The sequence below is a fragment of the Rana temporaria genome, chromosome 1, assembly GCF_905171775.1.
Source record: "Rana temporaria chromosome 1, aRanTem1.1, whole genome shotgun sequence".
Classification (NCBI taxonomy): Eukaryota; Metazoa; Chordata; class Amphibia; order Anura; family Ranidae; genus Rana; species Rana temporaria.
Window position 1 is genome coordinate 9208069 of NC_053489.1, and position 25466 is coordinate 9233534.

Sequence of the window (25466 nt, forward strand, 5' to 3'; positions counted from 1 at the left end):
TGAAAAACGGATGTTAGCGGATCGGATGTTAAACGGATCGTCCGCTAACATCCGTTTTTCGTCCGTTCCGTTAACATCCGTCTCCGTTAAGCTCCGTTTTTTTGAACGGAAGAAAACCCTATTTTTCTTCCGTCAAAAAAACGGAACGGACGAAAAACGGATGTTAGCGGACGATCCGTTTAACATCCGATCCGCTAACATCCATTGTTCATCAAAATATGTTATAAAAATAAAGTTCTAACAAAAAAAAAAACGGATGAAAAACGGAAGAAAAACAAATGAAAAACGGAAGAAAAACGAATGAAAAACGGATGAAAAACAGATCAACTGATGATAAAAAACTGATCAACTGATGATAAAAAACGGATCAACTGATGATAAAAAACTGATCTAAAAAACGGTCCGCACGTGTGAAAGGACCGTAACGGAGACGGATGTTAACGGACGTTAGCGGATGCTCATCCGCTAACGTACGCTATCCCATGGGGAAAGCATTGCAGTCCGTAAACGGACGTATGAAAAACGGACGAACGGTCCGCACGTGTGAAAGGACCCTTAAATTCCGCTTTCAGTATAGAAACAGCAGAGATCCGGTTATTCAATTCTCCATCATCCATCACACACTGAAATATCCATTTCGGGTAGACCGGCCCTTTAACCACTTCCATACCGGGCCTATTCTGGCACTCCTCTCCTACATGCAAAAATCATCATTTTTTTTGCTAGAAAATTACTCCGAACCCACAAACACTATATATGGTTTTTTTTTAGCAGACACCCTAGGGAATAAAATGGCGGTCATTACAACCTTTTTATCTTGCACAGTATTTGCGCAATCATTTTTCAAACGCCTTTTTTTGGGGGGAAAAAAACAGTTTCATGAATTCAAAAATAAAAAAACAGTAAAGTTATCCAAATTATATGTATAACGTGAAAGACGATATTCTGACGAGTAAACAGATACATAACATGTCACGCCTTAAAATTGCGCACACTCAAGGAATGGCGCCAAACTTCAGTACTTAAAAATCTCCATAGGCAACGCTTATTTTTTTTTATTTTTATTTTTTACAGGTTACCAGTTTAGAGTTACAGAGGAGGTCTATGGCTAGAATGGTTGCTGGCGCTCTAACGCACGCGGCGATCACTCACATGTGTGGTTTGAACGGCGTTTACATATGTGGGCGGGACTTGCGTGTGTGTTCGCTTCTGCGTGCGAGCTACCGGGGGCAGGGGCGTTTTTTAATATTTATTTATTTAGTTTAATTGTTTTACTTAATTTTTTATATTTTTGCACTTTTTTTTTACATTTTTATTTTTTTGATCACTTTTATTCCTATTACAAGGAATGTAAACATCCCTTGTAATAGGAATATATTGTGACAGGTCCTCTTTATGGAGAGAGGCGGGGTCAATAAGACGTCACATCTCTCCTCCAGGCTGGAAAGTATGAGATTGTGAAAAAAAAAATTCACGATCACATGCCGACAGCCGCAATTGCGGCTTTGTTTGCTTCCGGGTACCCGGGCGTGACGTCATAACGTCGCGCCCCGGACTCCGACGGTCATAGAGATGACTGGTGACCATCTGGTCACCAGTCATCTCTATGCTTCCCATCCGGCGCTGACCGAGCGTTTTTCCGGGTCCCCGATGGCAAGGGAGAGCCCGGAGAAGCACTGGATAGCGGCGGGGTGGCGGGAGGGGGGGGGACGTTCCCTCCCGTCACCTATAAGAACGATCAAGAGGCGGAACCGCCGCTATGATCGTTCTCATGGTGCACTGAATCACCGGCTGAAAAATAAAATAGTGATATCTGAATTATGCCTGGAGCCGCACCCATCATTCAGATATCACCACTGAAATTCAAGGACGTCATATGACGTCCTTGGGCGGGAAGTGGTTGAAACTTAGTAAAACAAATACTGGCACCTCTTTATGTGAGAAGTTTCACAAGCCAACACTTCCATCCAGGGCCGCCATCAGGAATTATGGGGCCCCTTACACAGCTTCAGACATGGGCCCTCCTGGAGCAGAGAACCGGGGGGGGGGGGGGGGTGTGTGTGTGTGCTGGCGCCCTTTACAAAAAAAAGAAATAAAGAAAAATATATATAAAAAAAGGGGGGACCTCTGGGCCCTTTAATAAAAAGAAAAAAAAGAAATAATAAATATATATAAAAAATATATATATTTTTTTTTTAAAAGGGGGGGTTGCCATCTGGGGCCCTGGGGACCTCTGGGCCCTTTAATAAAAAAAAATAAACCTCTGGGCCCTTTGATAAAAAATAAATAAACATTTATAAAAAAATATATATATTAAAAAATAAAAAAAAATAAAAGAAATAAAAAAATATATAAAACAAGTTATTTTTTTATAAAAAAAAGGGGGGTTGTCATTCGGGGCCTTGGGGATCTCCGGACCCCTAAAAAAAAAAAAAAAATAGTCCCTTTAATAAAAAATAAAATAAAAATATATTAAAATATATATATATATTTTTTTATAAAAAAAATAAAAATAAAGGGGGGTTGCCATCCGGGGCCCTGGGGACCTCTGGGCCTTTTAATAAAAAGGAAAAAAAAGAAATAAAAAATATATATAAAAAAAATATATATATTTTTTTTTAAAAGGGGGGTTGCCATCTGGGCCCTTTAATAAAAAAAAAGAAACCTCTGGGCCCTTTGATAAAAAAAATAAAAAAAAATAAATAAACATTTATAAAAAAATATATATATATAAAAATAAAAGAAATAAAAAAAAATATAAAAAAAGTTATTTTTTTATAAAAAAAAAGGGGGCTTGTCATTCGGGGCCCTGGGGATCTCCGGACCCCTAAAAAAAAAAACGGTCCCTTTAATAAAAAATAAAATAAAAATATATTAAAAAATATATTTTTTTTTTTATAAAAAATAAATTAAAAAAGGGCGGTTGCCATCCGGGGCCCTGGGAACCTCCGGACCCCTAAAAAAAAAAAAAAAAAAATCCCATTAATGAAAAATCAAATAAAAATATATTAAAAAATATATATATTTTTTTTTATAAAAAATAATAAAAGAAAGAGGGGGTTGCCATCTGGGGCCCTGTGGGCCTTCGGGCCCCTGGGAACCTCCGCACCCCTAAAAAAAAGGGGGTTGCCATCCGGGCCCCTTACAGGTGTACTGCCTGTACCCCCCTGATGGCGGCCCTGCTTCCCATCAATACATGAAGAAAGATTTGAGCCTCCACATCATTCTAGGGCATCGGTGTGTATATTTGAATTCTCTCTCCTTGAGCCAGAGAAACCACAAATGTGTGGCTACAATTAGGAGAAATAAATAAAGACGCACAAAACCCGGAACAGCGGCGGCTCAGAGGAGCATAACCCCGACAAGAGCTGATCCTCTGTTATTAAAAGAGCTCAGAATTCAGGAAGAGGAGATCGGAAGATAAGAGCCGAGTACACATAGGGCTCTCTTCATAAAAAGTTGTGGTGACATTGTATCAGAATTCACGCAAAAGTTGCGAATACCGTATATACTCGAGTATAAGCCGAGTTTTTCAGCACATTTTTTTGTGTGCTGAAAATGCCACCCTCCCGGCTTATACTCGAGTCACCGTTTTGCGCCTGATCTCCCGGATTTTGGGATCCCGGTACCGGCCGGCCGTAGGTCCCCTGGACCCAAAACTCATGTAGCCCCCACTCTTCCCCTACAAGTGTGCAAAGTTTGTTGGCTGGGGAGCACCGATTTTTCAAACCCGGGCACCCCCTTTTATAGACTCCTATGTTAAACGGTCATTTCTCTGGTGATTTTGGGGACCCGGTACCGGCCGTTCGTAGGTTCCCTGGACCCAGAACTTGGCACACATGTAGCCCTATTTCTCCTCTACAAGTGTGCAAAGTTTGTTGTCTGGGGGACCTACAGGTGGGGAGCACCGATTTTTCAAACCCGGGCACCCCTTTTATAGACTCCCATGTTAAACAGTCATTTCTCCGGTGATTTTGGGGACCCGGTACCGGCCGGTCGTAGGTCCCCTGGACCCGGAACTTGGCACACATGTAGCCCTATTTCTCCTCTACTAGTGTTGAAAGTTTGTTGTCTTGAAGACCTACAGGTGGGGAGTACCGATTTTTCAAACCCGGGCACCCCCTTCCATAGACTCCCATGTCAAACTGTAATTTCTCCAGTGATTTTGGGGACCTGGTACCGGACGGTCTTAGGTCCCCTGGACCCGGAACTTGGCACACATATAGCCCTATTTCTTCTCTACAAGTGTGCAAAGTTTTTTGTCTGGAAGACCTACAGGTGGGGAGCACCGATTTTTTAAACCCGGGCACCCCTTCCATAGACTCCCATGTTAAACGGTCATTTCTCCGGTGATTTTGGGGACCCGGTACCGGCCGGTCGTAGGTTCTCTGGACCCGGAACTTGGCACACATGTAGCCCTATTTCTTCTCTACAAGTGTTGAAAGTTTGTTGTCTTGAAGATCTACAGGTGGGGAGCAACGATTTTTCAAACCCGGGCACCCCTTTTATAGACTCCCATGTTAAATGGTCATTTCTCCGGTGATTTTGGGGACCCGGTGCCGGCCGGTTGTATGTCCCCTGGACCCGGAACTTGACACACATGTAGCCCTATTTCTCCTCTACAAGTGTGCAACGTTTGTTGTCTGGAGAACCTACAGATGGGGAGCACCGATTTTTCAAACCCAGGCACCCCTTCCATAGACTCCCATGTTAAACGGTCATTTCTCCGGTGATTTTGGGGACCCAGGACCAGCCGGTCGAAGGTCCCCTGGACCCGGAACTTGGCACACATGTAGCCCTATTTCTCCTCTACTAGTGTGCAAAGTTTGTTGTCTGGAAAACCTACAGATGGGGAGCAACAATTTCTCAAAGCCGGGCACCCATTCCATAAACTCCCATGTTAAACGGTCATTTCTCCGGTGATTTTGGGGACCCGGTACCGGCCGGTCGTAGGTTCCCTGGACCCAGAACTTGGCACACATGTAGCGCTATTTCTCCTCTACAAGTGTGCAAAGTTTGTTGTCTAGAGGACATACAGGTGGGGAGCACCGATTTTTCAAACCCGGGCACCCCTTCCATAGACTCCCATATTAAACGGTCATTTCTCCGGTGATTTTGGGGACCCGGTACCGGCCGGCCCTAGGTCCCCTAGACTCCCATGTTAAACATCAGTCTAGTCATGGGCACAGTGAGTCATGGGCACAGTGAGGCATGGACACAGTGAGGCATGCACATGGCCACAGTGAGGCATGGGCACAGTGAGGCATGGGCACAGTGAGGCATGGGCACAGTGAGGCATGGGCACAGTGAGGCATGGACACAGTGAGGCATGGGCACAGTGAGGCATGGGCACAGTGAGGCATGCATATGGACACAGTGAGGCATGCACATGGCCACAGTGAGGCATGGACACAGTGAGCATGGGCACAGTGAGGCATGGGCACAGTGAGGCATGCACATGGACACAGTGGGGCATGCACATGGGCACAGTGAGGCATGGGCACAGTGAGGCATGGGCACAGTGAGGCATGCATATGGACACAGTGAGGCATGCACATGGCCACAGTGAGGCATGGGCACAGTGAGGCATGGGCACAGTGAGGCATGGGCACAGTGAGGCATGGGCACAGTGAGGCATTCACATGGACACAGAGAGGCAAAGTGAGGCACAGTGAGGCATGCAGATGGACACCCTAGGCTTATACTCGAGTCAATACGTTTTTCCCAGTATTTTGAGGTAAAATTAGGTGCCTTGGCTTATATTCGGGTCGGCTTATACTCGAGTTTATACGGTAATAATAATACCCCTTCAACTGTTGTTTTCTGATATTTAAGTTGTTTTTTGCAGGGCGAGTGTAACATTCCATAATAACCCAAGAATATTCAGTCCTAAGAGAATATTTGACCAGAAGGGAAAAAAGCCTATCAACGTACAATCAAAAGTAGCCTAAAAATAACTAATAAACAAACAAATAAAATAATAGCCTACAACATGGCTATTTTGGCTATTGTTTTAGGTTATTTTCTTGTCTATTTGTGTTATTGTTTCTGACCATTTTCTCATCTGGTTGACTGTTCTTGGGGGTCTTCTGGTTCAATGTTGTTAGACTGTTGTTTTAAGGATATTTACTCCTCTGGTTGGAAGTTCTTTGACTAATATTTTTGGTTAACAACATCCAACCAGAAAATAGTCTAAAACAATAGCCCACCCACGAACTGTTGACCAGAAGATAAAATAGCCTAAAACAATAGCCCATGAACAGCTGACCAGAAGATAAAACAATAGCCCACGAACAGTCGACCAGCAGATAAAACAGCCTAAAACAATAGCCCATGAACAGTCGACCAGAAGGGAAAATAGCCTAAAACAATAGCCCACCCACGAACTGTTGACCAGAAGATAAAACAGCCTAAAACAATAGCCCACGAACAGTCGACCAGCAGATAAAACAGCCTAAAACAATATCCCACGAACAGTCGACCAGCAGATAAAACAGCCTAAAACAATAGCCCACGAACAGTTGACCAGAAGATAAAACAGCCTAAAACAATAGCCCACGAACAGTCGACCAGCAGATAAAACAGCCTAAAACAATAGCCCACGAACAGTCGACCAGAAGGGAAAATAGCCTAAAACAATAGCCCACGAACAGTCGACCAGCAGATAAAACAGCCTAAAACAATAGCCCACAAACAGTCGACCAGAAGGGAAAATAGCCTAAAACAATAGCCAAACAAAATTCAATCAAAAATAGCCTAAAGAACAACTAATAACATGCAAAGAGAAGACCAATAACTTAAAACAATAATCTTCTAGACATTCAACCAGAAGAGAAAACAGGCTATTATTTTGGGCTATTTTCTTTTATGGTTGAAACATCCGACTAGAAGATAAAACGGCCTAAAACAGTAGCTCCAAGAACAGTCAACCAGATGGGAAAATAGTCTGAAACAATAACAGTCCTGAGAGAAAATAGTCTAAAGCCCCTAACACACGGTCGTACACAACTAGAACAACTAGTAACATGCAAAGAGAAGACAAAATAACCTAAAACAATAATCTTCTGGACGTTCAACCAGAAGGGAAAATTGACTATTATTTTGGGCTATTTTGTCTTCTGGTTGAAAGTTTCTACGTAATTGCTTTATGGCTATTTTCTCTTCTGGTTAAATATTCCTAGGCTATTGTTTTGGGCTATTTTGGGTCAAATGTTACTGGACTGTTGTTCAAGGCCGTTTTCCGTTTTGGTCAAATGTCCTTGAGCTGTGATTTTAGCCCATTTTCTCTTCTGGTTCAATGTTGTTCGATTATTGTTTTTTTATGCTATTTCCTCTTCTGGTTAAAAGTTATTTGGCTATTATTTTCAGGCAAAGAGGAACTTCAGCCTCCCCCTCAACATTATTTTCCCTTGATTACCTTAGGTTGTGTTCTGCACAGTATAGACACCCATATCCCCGATGCCTCCTGGGATATGCATATCCAGGGGCACTGCCATTGGTCGCCTAGGCGAAGGATGCGGGGGCCAGGCCGAGACCTTTAATGGAAAAAAAGGAAAGGAAATAAACAAACAAAAAAAGACAGATATCTGTGTTGTGGAGAGGGGGGGGCGGAATGGAGAAGAGGAATGTACTGTGAAAGGGTGAAGATCCACTTTAACAACAATAGCCCAAGAACATTAGACCAGAAGGGAAAATCGGCTAAAAAAATATCCTGAGAACATTAGACAAGAAAGGGGAGATCGGTTAAATCAATATTTTGAGAACATTAGACCAGAAGGGAAAATAGCTTAAAACAATATCCTGAGGACATTAGACCAGAAGGGAAATTTTGGCTAAAACAATATCCTGAGAACATTAGACCAGAAAGGAAAACTGCCTAAAACAATATCCTGAGATCATTTGACCAGAAGGGAAAATAGCTTAAAACAATATCCTGAGAACATTTTACCAGAAAAGAAAGTAGCCAAAAACAAAACCTGTCGAACAATCGACCAGAAGAGAAAAAAGCCTAAAACAATATCCTGAGGAAATTAGACCAGAAGGGAAAATAGCCTGAAACAATATTTTGAGAACATTAGACCAGAAGAGAAAGTAGCCGAAAACAATATCCCGAGAACATTTGATCAGAAGAGAAGAAAGCCTAAAACAATATCCTGAGAACATTAGACCAGAAGAGAAAGTAGCCTAAAACAAAACCCATTTAACATTCGACCAGAAGAGAAAAAAGCCTAAAAAAATATCCTGAGGAAATTAGACCAGAAATGAAAATAGCCTAAAACAACGTCCTGAGAAGATTAGACCAGAAGGGAAAATAGCCTAAAACAATATCTTGAGAACATTAGACCAGAAGGGAAAATAGCCTAAAACAATATCTTGAGAACATTAGACCAGAAGGGAAAATAGCCTAAAACAATATCCTGAGAAGATTGTGTTATGTAGTCCGAATAGTCTTTCTGTCCTAGGGTGCCAACGCTTCTCCTCCATAGATACAGTGCAGTGAGTGAACGTTGTCACCCTAGGACAGGAAGTGATGTGTTCTTTTGGTATTCTTGTCTCACCTGGCTGGAGGATGTCAATCATCATCTAGCCCTTTCCTCCTCAGCCTGGCTGTCCCTGGCCCTGCCCCTTTCCATTCATTGGATTTCAGTTCTTACCATTATGGAGGCTCAGAATCACATGTGGGCAACCTACGTGGCAAATGCCCGCTCCTCCAGACTGACGCCCACCCATCAGGGCCTTGTGGTATTTGCATAACTCCTCCCAAGGGCCGGCCCACTGCTTGCATCAGCACTATTGGCTCAGTGGGGGGTACTAAGGCCGGGTCCAGTGATGTTTTCAGAAAGCTCCCAGGCCATTTGTTAGGTGTGAAGATGTAGTTGTGTAACCATAATGAACTAACGCCGTTTCCTCACATGCAGGAGCAGAGCGGAGAGAAAACGAACAATGGCATCCATTATAGGCTCCAGCTCCTCTACAGCAATGGTAAGAGCGCCGCCAGCAACCAGACATGACTGACCAGCAGAGCACCACCAGCAACCAGACATGACTGACCACCAGCAACCAGACACGACTGACCAGCAGAGCGCCGCCAGCAACCAGACACGACTGACCAGCAACCAGACATGACCGACCAGCAGAGCACCCCCAGCAACCAGACATGACCGACCAGCAACCAGACATGACCGACCAGCAACCAGACATGACTGACCAGCAACCAGACATGACTGACCAGCAACCAGACATGACTGACCAGCAGATCACCACCAGCAACCAGACATGACTGACCAGCAGAGCACCACCAGCAACCAGACATGACCGACCACCAGAGCACCACCAGCAACCAGACATGACCGACCACCAGCAACCAGACATGACTGACCAGCAGAGCACCACCAGCAACCAGACATGACCGACCACCAGCAACCAGACATGACTGACCAGCAGAGCACCACCAGCAACCAGACATGACTGACCAGCAGAGCACCACCAGCAACCAGACATGACTGACCAGCAGAGCACCACCAGCAACCAGACATGACTGACCACCAGCAACCAGACATGACTGACCACCAGCAACCAGACATGACTGACCACCAGCAACCAGACATGACTGACCACCAGCAACCAGACATGACTGACCACCAGCAACCAGACATGACTGACCACCAGCAACCAGACATGACTGACCACCAGCAACCAGACATGACTGACCACCAGCAACCAGACATGACTGACCACCAGCAACCAGACATGACTGACCACCAGCAACCAGACATGACTGACCACCAGCAACCAGACATGACTGACCACCAGCAACCAGACATGACTGACCACCAGCAACCAGACATGACTGACCACCAGCAACCAGACATGACTGACCACCAGCAACCAGACATGACTGACCACCAGCAACCAGACATGACTGACCACCAGCAACCAGACATGACTGACCACCAGCAACCAGACATGACTGACCACCAGCAACCAGACATGACTGACCACCAGCAACCAGACATGACCGACCACCAGCAACCAGACATGACCGACCACCAGCAACCAGACACGACTGACCACCAGCAACCAGACATGACCGACCACCAGCAACCAGACACGACTGACCACCAGCAACCAGACACGACTGACCAGCAGAGCACCACCAGCAACCAGACATGACTGACCACCAGCAACCAGACATGACTGACCACCAGCAACCAGACATGACTGACCACCAGCAACCAGACATGACTGACCACCAGCAACCAGACATGACTGACCACCAGCAACCAGACATGACTGACCACCAGCAACCAGACATGACTGACCACCAGCAACCAGACATGACTGACCACCAGCAACCAGACATGACTGACCACCAGCAACCAGACATGACCGACCACCAGCAACCAGACATGACCGACCACCAGCAACCAGACATGACCGACCACCAGCAACCAGACATGACCGACCACCAGCAACCAGACACGACTGACCACCAGCAACCAGACACGACTGACCAGCAGAGCACCACCAGCAACCAGACATGACTGACCAGCAGCAACCAGACATGACTGACCACCAGCAACCAGACATGACTGACCACCAGCAACCAGACATGACTGACCACCAGCAACCAGACATGACTGACCACCAGCAACCAGACATGACTGACCACCAGCAACCAGACATGACTGACCACCAGCAACCAGACATGACTGACCACCAGCAACCAGACATGACTGACCACCAGCAACCAGACATGACTGACCACCAGCAACCAGACATGACCGACCACCAGCAACCAGACACGACTGACCACCAGCAACCAGACACGACTGACCAGCAGAGCACCACCAGCAACCAGACATGACTGACCAGCAGAGCACCACCAGCAACCAGACACGACTGACCAGCAGAGCACCACCAGCAACCAGACATGACCGACCACCAGCAACCAGACATGACTGACCACCAGAGCGCCGCCAGCAACCAGACATGACTGACCACCAGCAACCAGACATGACTGACCACCAGAGCACCACCAGCAACCACACATGACTGACCACCAGCAACCAGACATGACTGACCACCAGCAACCAGACATGACTGACCACCAGAGCACAGCCAGCAACCAGACATGACTGACCACCAGAGCACCACCAGCAACCAGACACGACTGACCAGCAGAGCACCACCAGCAACCAGACATGACCGACCACCAGAGCGCCGCCAGCAACCAGACATGAATGACCACCAGCAACCAGACATGACTGACCACCAGAGCACCACCAGCAACCAGACATGACTGACCACCAGCAACCAGACATGACTGACCACCAGCAACCAGACATGACTGACCACCAGAGCACCACCAGCAACCAGACACGACTGACCAGCAGAGCACCACCAGCAACCAGACATGACTGACCACCAGCAACCAGACATGACCGACCAGCAGAGCACCACCAGCAACCAGACACGACTGACCACCAGAGCGCCGCCAGCAACCAGACATGACCAACCACCAGAGCACCACCAGCAACCAGACATGACTGACCACCAGAGCACCACCAGCAAGTCCATGTAGAATGATAGTGATTCTGCAGTGGGGACCTCGTAGATCTCCTGTACTGGGTCCAGGTAGAATGATAGTGATTCTGCAGTGGGGACCTCGTAGATCTCCTGTACTGGGTCCAGGTAGAATGATAGCGATTCTGCAGTGGGGACCTCGTAGATCTCCTGTACTGGGTCCAGGTAGAGTGATAGTGATTCTGCAGTGGGGACCTCGTAGATCTCCTGTACTGGGTCCAGATAGAATGATAGTGATTCTGCAGTGGGGACCTCGTAGATCTCCTGTACTGGGTCCAGATAGAATGATAGTGATTCTGCAGTGGGGACCTCGTAGATCTCCTGTACTGGGTCCAGATAGAATGATAGTGATTCTGCAGTGGGGACCTCGTAGATCTCCTGTACTGGGTCCAGGTAGAATGATAGTGATTCTGCAGTGGGGACCTCGTAGATCTCCTGTACTGGGTCCAGGTAGAGTGATAGTGATTCTGCAGTAGGGACCTCGTAGATCTCCTGTACTGGGTCCAGGTAGAATGATAGTGATTCTGCAGTGGGGACCTCGTAGATCTCCTGTACTGGGTCCAGGTAGAGTGATAGTGATTCTGCAGTGGGGCCCTCGTAGATCTCCTGTACTGGGTCCAGGTAGAGTGATAGTGATTCTGCAGTGGGGACCTCGTAGATCTCCTGTACTGGGTCCAGGTAGAGTGATAGTGATTCTGCAGTGGGGCCCTCGTAGATCTCCTGTACTGGGTCCAGGTAGAGTGATAGTGATTCTGCAGTGGGGTCCTCGTAGATCTCCTGTACTGGGTCCAGGTAGAGTGATAGTGATTCTGCAGTGGGGACCTCGTAGATCTCCTGTACTGGGTCCAGGTAGACTGATAGTGATTCTGCAGTAGGGACCTCGTAGATCTCCTGTACTGGGTCCAGGTAGAATGATAGTGATTCTGCAGTGGGGACCTCGTAGATCTCCTGTACTGGGTCCAGGTAGAATGATAGTGATTCTGCAGTAGGGACCTCGTAGATCTCCTGTACTGGGTCCAGGTAGAGTGATAGTGATTCTGCAGTGGGGACCTCGTAGATCTCCTGTACTGGGTCCAGGTAGACTGATAGTGATTCTGCAGTAGGGACCTCGTAGATCTCCTGTACTGGGTCCAGGTAGAATGATAGTGATTCTGCAGTGGGGACCTCGTAGATCTCCTGTACTGGGTCCAGGTAGAATGATAGTGATTCTGCAGTAGGGACCTCGTAGATCTCCTGTACTGGGTCCAGGTAGAGTGATAGTGATTCTGCAGTGGGGACCTCGTAGATCTCCTGTACTGGGTCCAGGTAGAATGATAGTGATTCTGCAGTAGGGACCTCGTAGATCTCCTGTACTGGGTCCAGGTAGAATGATAGTGATTCTGCAGTGGGGACCTCGTAGATCTCCTGTACTGGGTCCAGGTAGAATGATAGTGATTCTGCAGTGGGGACCTCGTAGATCTCCTGTACTGGGTCCAGGTAGAGTGATAGTGATTCTGCAGTGGGGCCCTCGTAGATCTCCTGTACTGGGTCCAGGTAGAGTGATAGTGATTCTGCAGTGGGGACCTCGTAGATCTCCTGTACTGGGTCCAGGTAGAGTGATAGTGATTCTGCAGTGGGGACCTCGTAGATCTCCTGTACTGGGTCCAGGTAGACTGATAGTGATTCTGCAGTAGGGACCTCGTAGATCTCCTGTACTGGGTCCAGTTAGAATGATAGTGATTCTGCAGTGGGGACCTCGTAGATCTCCTGTACTGGGTCCAGGTAGAATGATAGTGATTCTGCAGTGAGGACCTCGTAGATCTCCTGTACTGGGTCCAGGTAGAGTGATAGTGATTCTGCAGTGGGGACCTCGTAGATCTCTTGTATTGGGTCCAGGTAGAATGATAGTGATTCTGCAGTGGGGACCTCGTAGATCTCCTGTACTGGGTCCAGGTAGAATGATAGTGATTCTGCAGTGGGGACCTCGTAGATCTCCTATACTGGGTCCAGGTAGAGTGATAGTGATTCTGCAGTGAGGACCTCGTAGATCTCCTGTACTGGGTCCAGGTAGAGTGATAGTGATTCTGCAGTGGGGACCTCGTAGATCTCCTGTACTGGGTCCAGGTAGAATGATAGTGATTCTGCAGTGAGGACCTCGTAGATCTCCTGTACTGGGTCCAGGTAGAGTGATAGTGATTCTGCAGTGGGGACCTCGTAGATCTCCTGTACTGGGTCCAGGTAGACTGATAGTGATTCTGCAGTAGGGACCTCGAAGATCTCCTGTACTGGGTCCAGGTAGAGTGATAGTGATTCTGCAGTAGGGACCTCGTAGATCTCCTGTACTGGGTCCAGGTAGAGTGATAGTGACTCTGCAGTAGGGACCTCGTAGATCTCCTGTACTGGGTCCAGGTAGAGTCATAGTGATTCTGCAGTGGGGACCTCGTAGATCTCCTGTACTGGGTCCAGGTAGAGTGATAGTGATTCTGCAGTGAGGACCTCGTAGATCTCCTGTACTGGGTCCAGGTAGAATGATAGTGATTCTGCAGTGGGGACCTCGTAGATCTCCTGTGCTGGGTCCAGGTAGAATGATAGTGATTCTGCAGTGGGGACCTCGTAGATCTCCTGTGCTGGGTCCAGGTAGAGTGATAGTGATTCTGCAGTGGGGACCTCGTAGATCTCCTGTACTGGGTCCAGGTAGAATGATAGTGATTCTGCAGTGGGGACCTAGTAGATCTCCTGTGCTGGGTCCAGGTAGAGTGATAGTGATTCTGCAGTGAGGACCTCGTAGATCTCCTGTACTGGGTCCAGGTAGAATGATAGTGATTCTGCAGTGGGGACCTCGTAGATCTCCTGTGCTGGGTCCAGGTAGAGTGATAGTGATTCTGCAGTAGGGACCTCGTAGATCTCCTGTACTGGGTCCAGGTAGAGTGATAGTGATTCTGCAGTGGGGATCTCGTAGATCTCATTTACTGGGTCCAGGTAGAGTGATAGTGATTCTGCAGTGGGGACCTCGTAGATCTCCTATACTGGGTCCAGGTAGAATGATAGTGATTCTGCAGTAGGGACCTCGTAGATCTCCTGTACTGGGTCCAGGTAGAATGATAGTGATTCTGCAGTGGGGACCTCGTAGATCTCCTGTACTGGGTCCAGGTAGAGTGATAGTGATTCTGCAGTGGGGACCTCGTAGATCTCCTGTACTGGGTCCAGGTAGACCGATAGTGATTCTGCAGTGGGGACCTCGTAGATCTCCTGTACTGGGTCCAGGTAGAATGATAGTGATTCTGCAGTGGGGACCTCGTAGATCTCCTGTACTGGGTCCAGGTAGACTGATAGTGATTCTGCAGTGAGGACCTCGTAGATCTCCTGTGCTGGGTCCAGGTAGAGTGATAGTGATTCTGCAGTGAGGACCTCGTAGATCTCCTGTACTGGGTCCAGGTAGAATGATAGTGATTCTGCAGTGGGGACCTAGTAGATCTCCTGTGCTGGGTCCAGGTAGAGTGATAGTGATTCTGCAGTGAGGACCTCGTAGATCTCCTGTACTGGGTCCAGGTAGAATGATAGTGATTCTGCAGTAGGGACCTCGTAGATCTCCTGTACTGGGTCCAGGTAGAATGATAGTGATTCTGCAGTGGGGACCTCGTAGATCTCCTGTACTGGGTCCAGGTAGAGTGATAGTGATTCTGCAGTGGGGACCTTGTAGATCTCCTGTACTGGATCCAGGTAGAGTGATAGTGATTCTGCAGTGGGGACCTCGTAGGTCTCCTGTACTGGGTCCAGGTAGAGTGATAGTGATTCTGCAGTGGGGACCTCGTAGATCCCCTGTACTGGGTCCAGGTAGAATGATAGTGATTCTGCAGTGGGGACCTCGTAGATCTCCTGTACTGGGTCCAGGTAGACTGATAGTGATTCTGCAGTGGGGACCTCGTAGATCTCCTGTATTGGGTCCAGGTAGAATGATAGTGATTCTGCAGTGGGGACCTCGTAGATCTCCTGTATTGGGTCCAGGTAGAATGATAGTGATTCTGCAGTAGGGACCTCGTAGATCTCCTGTACTGGGTCCAGGTAGAGTGATAGTGATTCTGCAGTGAGGACCTCGTAGATCTCCTGTACTGAGTCCAGGTAGAATGATAGTGATTCTGCAGTGGGGACCTCGTAGATCTCCTGTACTGGGTCCAGGTAGACTGATAGTGATTCTGCAGTGGGGACCTCGTAGATCTCCTGTATTGGGTCCAGGTAGAGTGATAGTGATTCTGCAGTGGGGACCTCGTAGATCTCCTGTACTGGGTCCAGGTAGAGTCATAGTGATTCTGCAGTGGAGACCTCGTAGATCTCCTGTACTGGGTCCAGGTAGACCGATAGTGATTCTGCAGTGGGGACCTCGTAGATCTCCTGTACTGGGTCCAGGTAGAATGATAGTGATTCTGCAGTGGGGACCTCGTAGATCTCCTGTACTGGGTCCAGGTAGACTGATAGTGATTCTGCAGTGGGGACCTCGTAGATCTCCTGTACTGGGTCCAGGTAGAGTGATAGTGATTTTGCAGTGAGGACCTCATAGATCTCCTGTACTGGGTCCAGGTAGAATGATAGTGATTCTGCAGTAGGGACCTCGTAGATCTCCTGTACTGGGTCCAGGTAGACTGATAGTGATTCTGCAGTAGGGACCTCGTAGATCTCCTGTATTGGGTCCAGGTAGAGTGATAGTGATTCTGCAGTGGGGACCTCGTAGATCTCCTGTACTGGGTCCAGGTAGAATGATAGTGATTCTGCAGTGGGGACCTCGTAGATCTCCTGTACTGGGTCCAGGTAGACTGATAGTGATTCTGCAGTGAGGACCTCGTAGATCTCCTGTACTGAGTCCAGGTAGAGAGATAGTGATTCTGCAGTGGGGACCTCGTAGATCTCCTGTACTGGGTCCAGGTAGACTGATAGTGATTCTGCAGTGGGGACCTCGTAGATCTCCTGTACTGGGTCCAGGTAGAGTGATAGTGATTCTGCAGTGGGGACCTCGTAGATCTCCTGTACTGGGTCCAGGTAGAGTGATAGTGATTCTGCAGTGGGGACCTCGTTGATCTCCTGTACTGGGTCCAGGTAGAATGATAGTGATTCTGCAGTGGGGACCTCGTAGATCTCCTGTACTGGGTCCAGGTAGACTGATAGTGATTCTGCAGTGAGGACCTCGTAGATCTCCTGTACTGAGTCCAGGTAGAGAGATAGTGATTCTGCAGTGGGGACCTCGTAGATCTCCTGTACTGGGTCCAGGTAGACTGATAGTGATTCTGCAGTAGGGACCTCGTAGATCTCCTGTACTGGGTCCAGGTAGAATGATAGTGATTCTGCAGTGGGGACCTCGTAGATCTCCTGTACTGGGTCCAGGTAGAGTGATAGTGATTCTGCAGTGAGGACCTCGTAGATCTCCTGTACTGGGTCCAGGTAGAGTGATAGTGATTCTGCAGTGGGGACCTCGTAGATCTCCTGTACTGGGTCCAGGTTGAGTGATAGTGATTCTGCAGTGGGGACCTCGTAGATCTCCTGTACTGGGTCCAGGTAGAGTGATAGTGATTCTGCAGTGGGGACCTCGTAGATCTCCTGTACTGGGTCCAGGTAGACTGATAGTGATTCTGCAGTAGGGACCTCGTTGATCTCCTGTACTGGGTCCAGGTAGACTGATGGTGATTCTGCAGTAGGGACCTCGTAGATCTCCTGTACTGGGTCCAGGTAGAATGATAGTGATTCTGCAGTGGGGACCTCATAGATCTCCTGTACTGGGTCCAGGTAGACTGATAGTGATTCTGCAGTAGGGACCTCGTAGATCTCCTGTACTGGGTCCAGGTAGAATGATAGTGATTCTGCAGTGGGGACCTCGTAGATCTCCTGTACTGGGTCCAGGTAGAGTGAAAGTGATTCTGCAGTGGGGACCTCGTAGATCTCCTGTACTGGGTCCAGGTAGAGTGATAGTGATTCTGCAGTGGGGACCTCGTAGATCTCCTGTACTGGGTCCAGGTAGAATGATAGTGATTCTGCAGTGGGGACCTAGTAGATCTCCTGTACTGGGTCCAGGTAGAATGATAATGATTCTGCAGTGGGGACCTCGTAGATCTCCTGTACTGGGTCCAGGTAGAATGATGGTGATTCTGCAGTAGGGACCTCGTAGATCTCCTGTACTGGGTCCAGGTAGAATGATAGTGATTCTGCAGTGGGGACCTCGTAGATCTCCTGTACTGGGTCCAGGTAGAGTGATAGTGATTCTGCAGTGAGGACCTCGTAGATCTCCTGTACTGTGTCCAGGTAGAGTGATAGTGATTCTTCAGTGGGGACCTCGTAGATCTCCTGTACTGGGTCCAGGTAGAGTGATAGTGATTCTGCAGTGGGGACCTCGTAGATCTCCTGTACTGGGTCCAGGTAGAGTGATAGTGATTCTGCAGGGGGGACCTCGTAGATCTCCTGTACTGGGTCCAGGTAGATGGATAGTGATTCTGCAGTGGGGACCTCGTAGATCTCCTGTACTGGGTCCAGGTAGAGTGATAGTGATTCTGCAGTGGGGACCTCGTAGATCTCCTGTACTGGGTCCAGGTAGACTGATAGTGATTCTGCAGTGGGGACCTCGTAGATCTCCTGTACTGGGTCCAGGTAGACTGATAGTGATTCTGCAGTGGGGACCTCGTAGATCTCCTGTACTGGGTCCAGGTAGAGTGATAGTGATTCTGTATTAGGGACCTCATAGATCTCCTGTACTGGGTCCAGTTAGAATGATAGTGATTCTTTGTGTTCTTTTCTCAGGAATCAGGACGGAACAAGATATTTATGTGCGGCTCATCGACTCCATGTCCAAACAGGTGGGTCCTTCTAACCAGAGTTCAGACTAATAGTCAACTTTGCCTCTAACTTACTGACCACGGTCTTGTTTTTCAGGCCATCATCTATGAAGGTCAGGACAAGAACCCAGAGATGTGCCGAGTCCTTCTCACTCACGAGATTATGTGCAGGTGAGACAGATGCTTCCTGCCCTTCGGGGTCATTGTCTATTCTGTTGCTGCTTATCTGTTGGTGTCCTGTAGAGCAGAGGTTCTCAACCCCGCCCTTATGTAACCCCAACAGGCCACGTCATGGGACTTTCTCTAAAATAGCTGTCCAAAATAGCAAGGCATTGTCTCTGATTTAAAGCACCTGTGCAAGATAAAGGAAAACCTGCAAACATGGCCTGTTGGGGGTACTTGAGGAAAGGGTTGAGAACAGTGCCGATCCTGACCTGGTTTACGCGGAATGGTGGGTGTGGCTTACATGGGCGTGGCGAGGGAGAGAAAGAAAGAAAGAGGGAGAGAGAAAGAGGGAGAGAGAGGGAGAGAAAGAGAGAGAGTGAGAGAAAGAAGGAGAGAGAGAGAGAGAGAAAGAGAGAGAGTGAGAGAAAGGAGAGAGAGAGAGGGGGGGAAAGAAAGAGGGAGAAAGAGAGAGAGGGGGAGAGAAAGAGAGAGAGGGAGAGAAAGAGAGAGGGGGAGAGAAAGAGGGAGAGGGGAGAGAAAGAGGGAGAGAAAGAGAGAGGGGGAGAGAAAGAGCGAGAGAAAGAGAGAGGGGCGAGAAAGAGGGAGAGAGAGAGAGAAAGGGGGGAGAGAAAGAAAGAAAGAGGGAGAGAAAGAAAGAGGGAGAGGGAGGGAGAGAGGGGGGGGGGAAAGAGGGGGAGAGAAAGGGGGCGAGAAAGAGGGAGAGAGAGAGAGAGAAAGAAAGGGGGGAGAGAAAGAAAGAACGAGGGAGAGAAATAAAGAAAGAAAGAGGGAGAGAGAGGGGGAGAGAAAGAGGGAGAGAAAGAGAGAGGAGGAGAGAAAGAGAGAGAGAGAGAGAGAGAGAGAGAGAGAGAGAGAAAGAGGGAGAAGGAGAGAGGGAGAGAAAGGGGGAGAGGGAGAGAAATGGGGAGAAGGAGAGAGAAAGAAAGAAAGAGAGAAAGAAAGAAAGAAAGAAAGAGAAAAAGAGAGAGAGAGAGAGGGGGAGAGAGAAAGAAAGAAAGAAAGGGAGAGAGGGAGGGAGAGAGAGAGGGGGAGAGAAACGGGGGGGGAGAGAGAGAGGGGGGAGAGAAAGAAAGAAAGAGGGAGAGAAATAAAGAAAGAGGTAGAGATGGAGAGAAAGAGGGAGGGAGAGAGAGAGGGAGAAGGAGAGAGAGAGGGGGAGAGAAAGAAAGAGAGAGAGGGAGAGAGAGAGGGAGAGAAAGAAAGAAACAAAGAGGGAGAGAGAGAAAGCGGTAGAGAAAGAGAGAGGGAGAGAGAGAGGGAGAGAAAGAAAGAAACAAAGAGGGAGAGAGAGAAAGAGGGAGAGAAAGAGAGAGGGGCGAGAAAGAGGGAGAGAGAGAGAGAGAAAGGGGGGGAGAGAAAGAAAGAAAGAGGGAGGGAGAGAGGGGGGGAGAAAGAGGGAGAGAGAGGGGGAGAGAAAGGGGGCGAGAAAGAGGGAGAGAGAGAGAGAGAAAGAAAGGGGGGAGAGAAAGAAAGAACGAGGGAGAGAAATAAAGAAAGAAAGAGGGAGAGAGAGGGGGAGAGAAAGAGGGAGAGAAAGAGAGAGGAGGAGAGAAAGAGAGAGAGAGAGAGAGAGAGAGAGAGAGAGAGAAAGAGGGAGAAGGAGAGAGGGAGAGAAAGGGGGAGAGGGAGAGAAATGGGGAGAAGGAGAGAGAAAGAAAGACAGAGAAAGAAAGAAAGAGAAAAAGAGAGAGAGAGAGGGGGAGAGAGAAAGAAAGAAAGAAAGGGAGAGAGGGAGGGAGAGAGAGAGGGGGAGAGAAAGAAAGAAAGAGGGAGAGAAATAAAGAAAGAGGTAGAGATGGAGAGAAAGAGGGAGGGAGAGAGAGAGGGAGAAGGAGAGAGAGAGGGGGAGAGAGAGGGAGAGAAAGAAAGAAACAAAGAGGGAGAGAGAGAAAGAGGTAGAGAAAGAAAGAGTGAGAGAAAGATAGAGGAAGAGAAAGCAACGGTGGCGGTCTTCAAGAAAATGACGGTCGGCAGAGACATTGTCTCCACCCGGCCGTGGACCTCAGCGGCGTCAGCGAAAAATCAGGGGCCCCCGAGTAATTTGCGGCAAGCGTATAGGGCGGATCGGCCCTGGTTGAGAACCACGGCTGTAGGGTAGGTTCAGCTCCAGTTTTGTGATGAAAATCTCCATCCCTGATGTGTGTTAAAGCCAAACTCTGATAGGCACAAACCAATCCAGCTCATTAAAGAGGTGCCCCCCTCAATGTAATCAATGTTGTATCATTAAAGAGGTGCCCCCCTCACAAAAAAAATAAAGGTCAGCAGCTACAAATACTGTAGCTGCTGACTTTTAATATTAGGACACTTACCTGTCCTGGGTTACCGTGATGCCGGCACCCCCGCCGATTTTCGGGAACAGCTGCTGGGTGCTGCCGCTACCATTCCAGTTAAGGGAAACCGGGAGTTGAGCCTTTCAGCTTCACAGCCGGTTCACTACTGCGCACGGGCAAAGAGCACTGCGCTTTCTAATTGGCACGGCCGCGGAGGAAAGAGGAGGGGGGCCGAACTTCAGAGGGATGGCGTCACAACGTCATCTCCGGAGGTGGGGAAGTGGGACTTGTCAAAACAGGAACCCGTTTCCCTCTTCCCCTGAAAGGTGCCAAATGTGGCACCGGAGGGGGGCAGATAAGCGGAAGTTCCACTTTTGAGTGAACGCTGCTTTAAATGTACTTTTTTAACATGAAAGCAGTGTGAATATCGGAAGGCGGCCCGCTATCAATCTCCTGCAGTCCATGCACAGCAGGGCGGGAGTATTCAATGAGCCACTCCCAAGTTAGATCGTTTAGCTCTGTCAGAAAGCAATTTGTATTAATACCAGACAGGCTTTGAAAACCCTACTTCGTAAAAGCCACAGTTTCCAATTTCCATATAATGCATTGGAAAGGTCTAACAATATATGCTGTTTGGCCTTACAGTATTAGGCTGTATCTATAAACCTGCAGGTCTAGATGCTCAGTGTTAAGACCTGCAGTGGGTAAGGTACGGCGGCCTTCTTTCCGTCCTCAATTGCCGAGCATAAGGGATTATCGCTACCATAGAAGGTAGAGGGATAGTGGAGATGAATGCAGTTTCCAAGATGATTCTTCCGAATAGTTAGAATATTCCCCCCCAAACATGAGCCAAGACTTCATGAAGGGTGTCCAGATCTAGAATATCTTTAATGAGAGGCAGGTTCTTATATACAGCAAAAGGGAATACTTGACGTAATTAGATGAACAATGACAATCTCCTCCCACCACATCATACAATGGTTTTACTAACGATAGACCTCTTAGGAGACAGACGATATTATCACAGCAAGCTCTGCCTGGGAGATATTGAGATCAGTTAAGGAATAAACCAATTATCTCCAGGCAGAGAGCACCCCAAGTTTCCCAAAAGTTGGAACACCTCTTCCCTTCCCTTGTGCCCTTCATGATCCACTTGGTCTTTTTCTGCCTTCAATCCTTTATGTTTCTCCTCCTCTTCTCCCTCTCCTTCCTTTTCAGCCTACTTTGCTTACTTCCCCTCCTTCCTATCGTATTCTTTCCCTTCTGCCATTTTTCCTCCCATCTTCCTTACCTTTCCCTCCCATGCTTCCTTCCTTCATCCCTTCCTTTACCTTCTTTCCTCAAGAAGACTATACATATTAAGTTCTTAAAGTCAGTCCTGATTTGTTATCCCCCCAGAACCTTTTACTTTTTTTGTTTCAAGTATCTGGAAGTAATTATGTGTCAGTACCATGGCTGGCCAACCTTCCTTCCTCTCTTCTGCTTCCTTCCTCCTTTTTATTCTTTTCCATTCCTCCTTTGCTTCCTTTGCTCTTCATTTTCCTCTTCTGCCTCCTCCACTTCCACCCCCTCCTGTTCCTCCCCTTCCATTACTCTCCCTCCTCTTCCTTGTCCTCCTCGTTCTGATCCTCCTCATCCTCATCCTTGTTCTCCTGAATTCTTTATTCCCCAGAACCTTTTACTATTTTTGTTACAAGTATCTGGAAGTAATTATGTGTCAGTACCATGGCTGGCCAACCTTCCTTCCTCTCTTCTGCTTCCTTCCTCCTCTCTTCCTCATTTTTTTATTTGTCATTCCTCCTTTGCTTCCTTTACCCTTCATTTTCCTCTTCTGCCTCCTCCACTTCCACCCCCTCCTGTTCCTCCCCTTCCATTACTCTCCCGGTCCCTCTTCTTCCTTGTCCTCCTCGTTCTGATCCTCCTCGTCCTCATCCTTGTTCTCCTCTTTCTCTCTGTCCTCTTCCTCCTTCCCGTCTGCCCTTTCTTCCTACTTTGCTTACTTCCCTTTCTTCCTACCTCATTCCTTTAAATTCTTCATACCTTGTTCTTTCCCTTTTGCCTTTGTACCTCCTTTGTTCCTTCCATTTCTATCATTCCTTCCTCTCTCTTTTCCCTTCCCTCCTCCTGTCTTTCTCTTTCTTTCTTTCCTTCTTTCCTCTTCTCCCTCTTATCCCTTTTCAGCCTACTTTGCTTACTTCCCCTCCTTCCTATTGTGTTCTTTCCCTTCTGCCTTTTTTCCTCCCATTTTCCTAATTTTCCACTTCCATACTTCCTTCCTTCATCCCTTCCTTTACCTTCTTTCCTCAAGACTATACATATTAAGTTCTTAAAGTCTGTCCTGATTTTTTATCCCCCCAGAACCTTTTACCATTTTTGTTACAAGTATCTGGAAGTAATTATGTGTCAGTACCATGGCTGGCCAACCTTCCTTCCCTCCTCTCTTCTGCTTCCTTCCTCCTCCCTTCCTCTTTTTTTTCTTTGTCATTCCTCTTTTGCTTCCTTTACCCTTCATTTTCCTCTTCTGCCTCATTCACTTCCACCCCTTCCTCCCCTCCCATTCTTCTCCCTCCTCCTCCTCTTCCTCGTTCTGATCCTCCTCATCCTCATCCTTGTTCTCCTCTTCCTCTCTGTCCTCTTCCTCCTTCTTGTCTGCCTTTTCTTCCTACTTTGCTTACTTTCCTTCCTTTTTTCTTGTTCTTTCCCTTTCCACCTTTAATCTTCCTACGTTCCCTCCATTCCTCTTCCATCCTTCCTCCATCTCTTCCTTTCCTTCCTTCCTTTCCTTTCTTTCCTAAACACTGTAAATATTAAGTTCCTGAGGTCTCTCCTTATATGTTTTGTTCCCCAGAACCTTTTGCCTATTTTTTTGTTACCAGTATCTGAAAGTATTTTGTCAGTAGCATAGTTGGCCAGCCTTTCTTCCTTCTTTTTCCCTTCCTCACTTTCTTCCTTTCCTTTTCTTCCTCCTTCTCGTCTTTCTTTTCTTCCTACTTTGCTTACTTTCCTTCCCTTTTTCTTCTTGTTTCCCTTTCCAACTTTAATGGGGTTGTAAAGGTAAATGTTTCCCCCCTAAATAGCTTCCTTTTACCTTAGTGCAGTCCTCCTTCACTTACCTCATCCTTCCATTTTGCTTTTAAATGTCCTTATTTCTTCTGAGAAATCCTGTGGAGTGTCGTGCTCGCCCCCTCCCTTGGACTACAGGAGAGTCAGGACGCTCTCTACGTTGCAGATAGAGAGAGGAGCTGTGTGTTAGTGGGTGTCCTGACTCTCCTGTATTCCAAGGGAGGGGGCGAGCATGACACTCCACACCAGGGAGAAAGCCTTGCATTACTGTGTGGAGTTACAGACAGAAGAACAGGAAGTGAGGATTTCTCAGAAGAAATAAGGACATTTAAAAGCAAAATGGAAGGATGAGGTAAGTGAAGGAGGACTGCACTAAGGTAAAGGAAGCTAATTAGGAAAATTAATTGTACCTTTACAACCTCTTTAATCTTCCTATGTTCCTTCCAGTGGCGGTTCGTCCATAGAGGGCGCTGGAGCGCCGCCCCCTCTGGCTCTCACCGCCACTGAGTCTAATAACACAGATTCATGCATTGCACGAATCTATGTTATTTTCGCCGCTGCCGCTGTTATTCAGATGGTCGGCGCTCAATGTCCGGCCATCTGAATAACGCCAGCTGGTTGGCTGTACGGAAATGTCTATCAAAGCCAACAGCTCTGATAGGCTTTCCCAATACAGCCCCCGAGTCCCGGAAGCTTATTCTCGGAGCGCACAGACTGTATGCCCCTTGAATAAGATGACAGGCGTCTCAGCCAATCAGGTTGGCCGGTTCTGGCTACCGGTAACCTGATTGGCTGAGACGCCTGTCAGTCATCGAGGGCGGGAGAAGACATCGTGGGACGTGGATGCCTAAAACCAGTAAGGTAAGTGCCGGGCGGGGAGAAAGCAATTTACAGGGCACAGTGGGGACAATTGGCACAGCGGCGACCATTAAAGGGCACAGTGGCTGCGTTTAATGGCATGGCACAGTGGTGACAATGGATGGCACAGTGGCTGCGTTTAATGGCATGGCACAGTGGTGACAATGGATGGCACAGTGGCTGCGTTTAATGGCATGGCACAGTGGTGACAATGGATGGCACAGTGGTGACAATGGATGGCACAGTGGCTGCGTTTAATGGCATGGCACAGTGGTGACAATGTATGGCACAGTGGTGACAATGGCATGGCACAGTGGTGACAATGGATGGCACAGTGACTGCGTTTAATGGCATGGCACAGTGGTGCAAATTGATGGCACAGTGACTGCATTTGATGGCATGGCACAGTGGTGCAAATTGATGGCACAGTGGCTGCGTTTGATGGCATGTAACAGTGGCTGCGTTTGATGGCATGTAACAGTGGCTGCGTTTAGGCACAGTGAGACTGCAATTTTTTTTTTCCTATGCGCCCCCCCAAAAATTTTAAGCACCAGCCGCCACTGGTTCCTTCCATTCCTGTGCCATTTCTTCCTCATCTCTTCCTTTCCTTCCTTCCTTTCCCTTTTTTCCTAAACACTGTAAATATTAAGTTCCTGAGGTCTCTCCTGATATCTTTTGTTCCCCAGAACCTTTAATCTTCCTACGTTCCTTC

At 47.8% G+C, this 25466-nt stretch overlaps 1 protein-coding gene across 5 annotated transcripts in view; it reads left to right on the forward strand.

Moving 5' to 3' along the window:
* The window catches only part of LOC120924538 (transcription factor COE3-like), a 206134-nt gene that overhangs the window by 78974 nt on the left and 101694 nt on the right, over positions 1–25466 (forward strand). For all 5 annotated transcript variants that reach the window (XM_040335538.1, XM_040335506.1, XM_040335515.1 and 2 more), the window contains exons 3-5: positions 8919–8982; positions 18343–18398; positions 18475–18548. In XM_040335538.1, coding sequence (XP_040191472.1) covers positions 8919–8982; positions 18343–18398; positions 18475–18548 — 194 coding nt within the window. The remainder of the gene's footprint in view (positions 1–8918; positions 8983–18342; positions 18399–18474; positions 18549–25466) is intronic.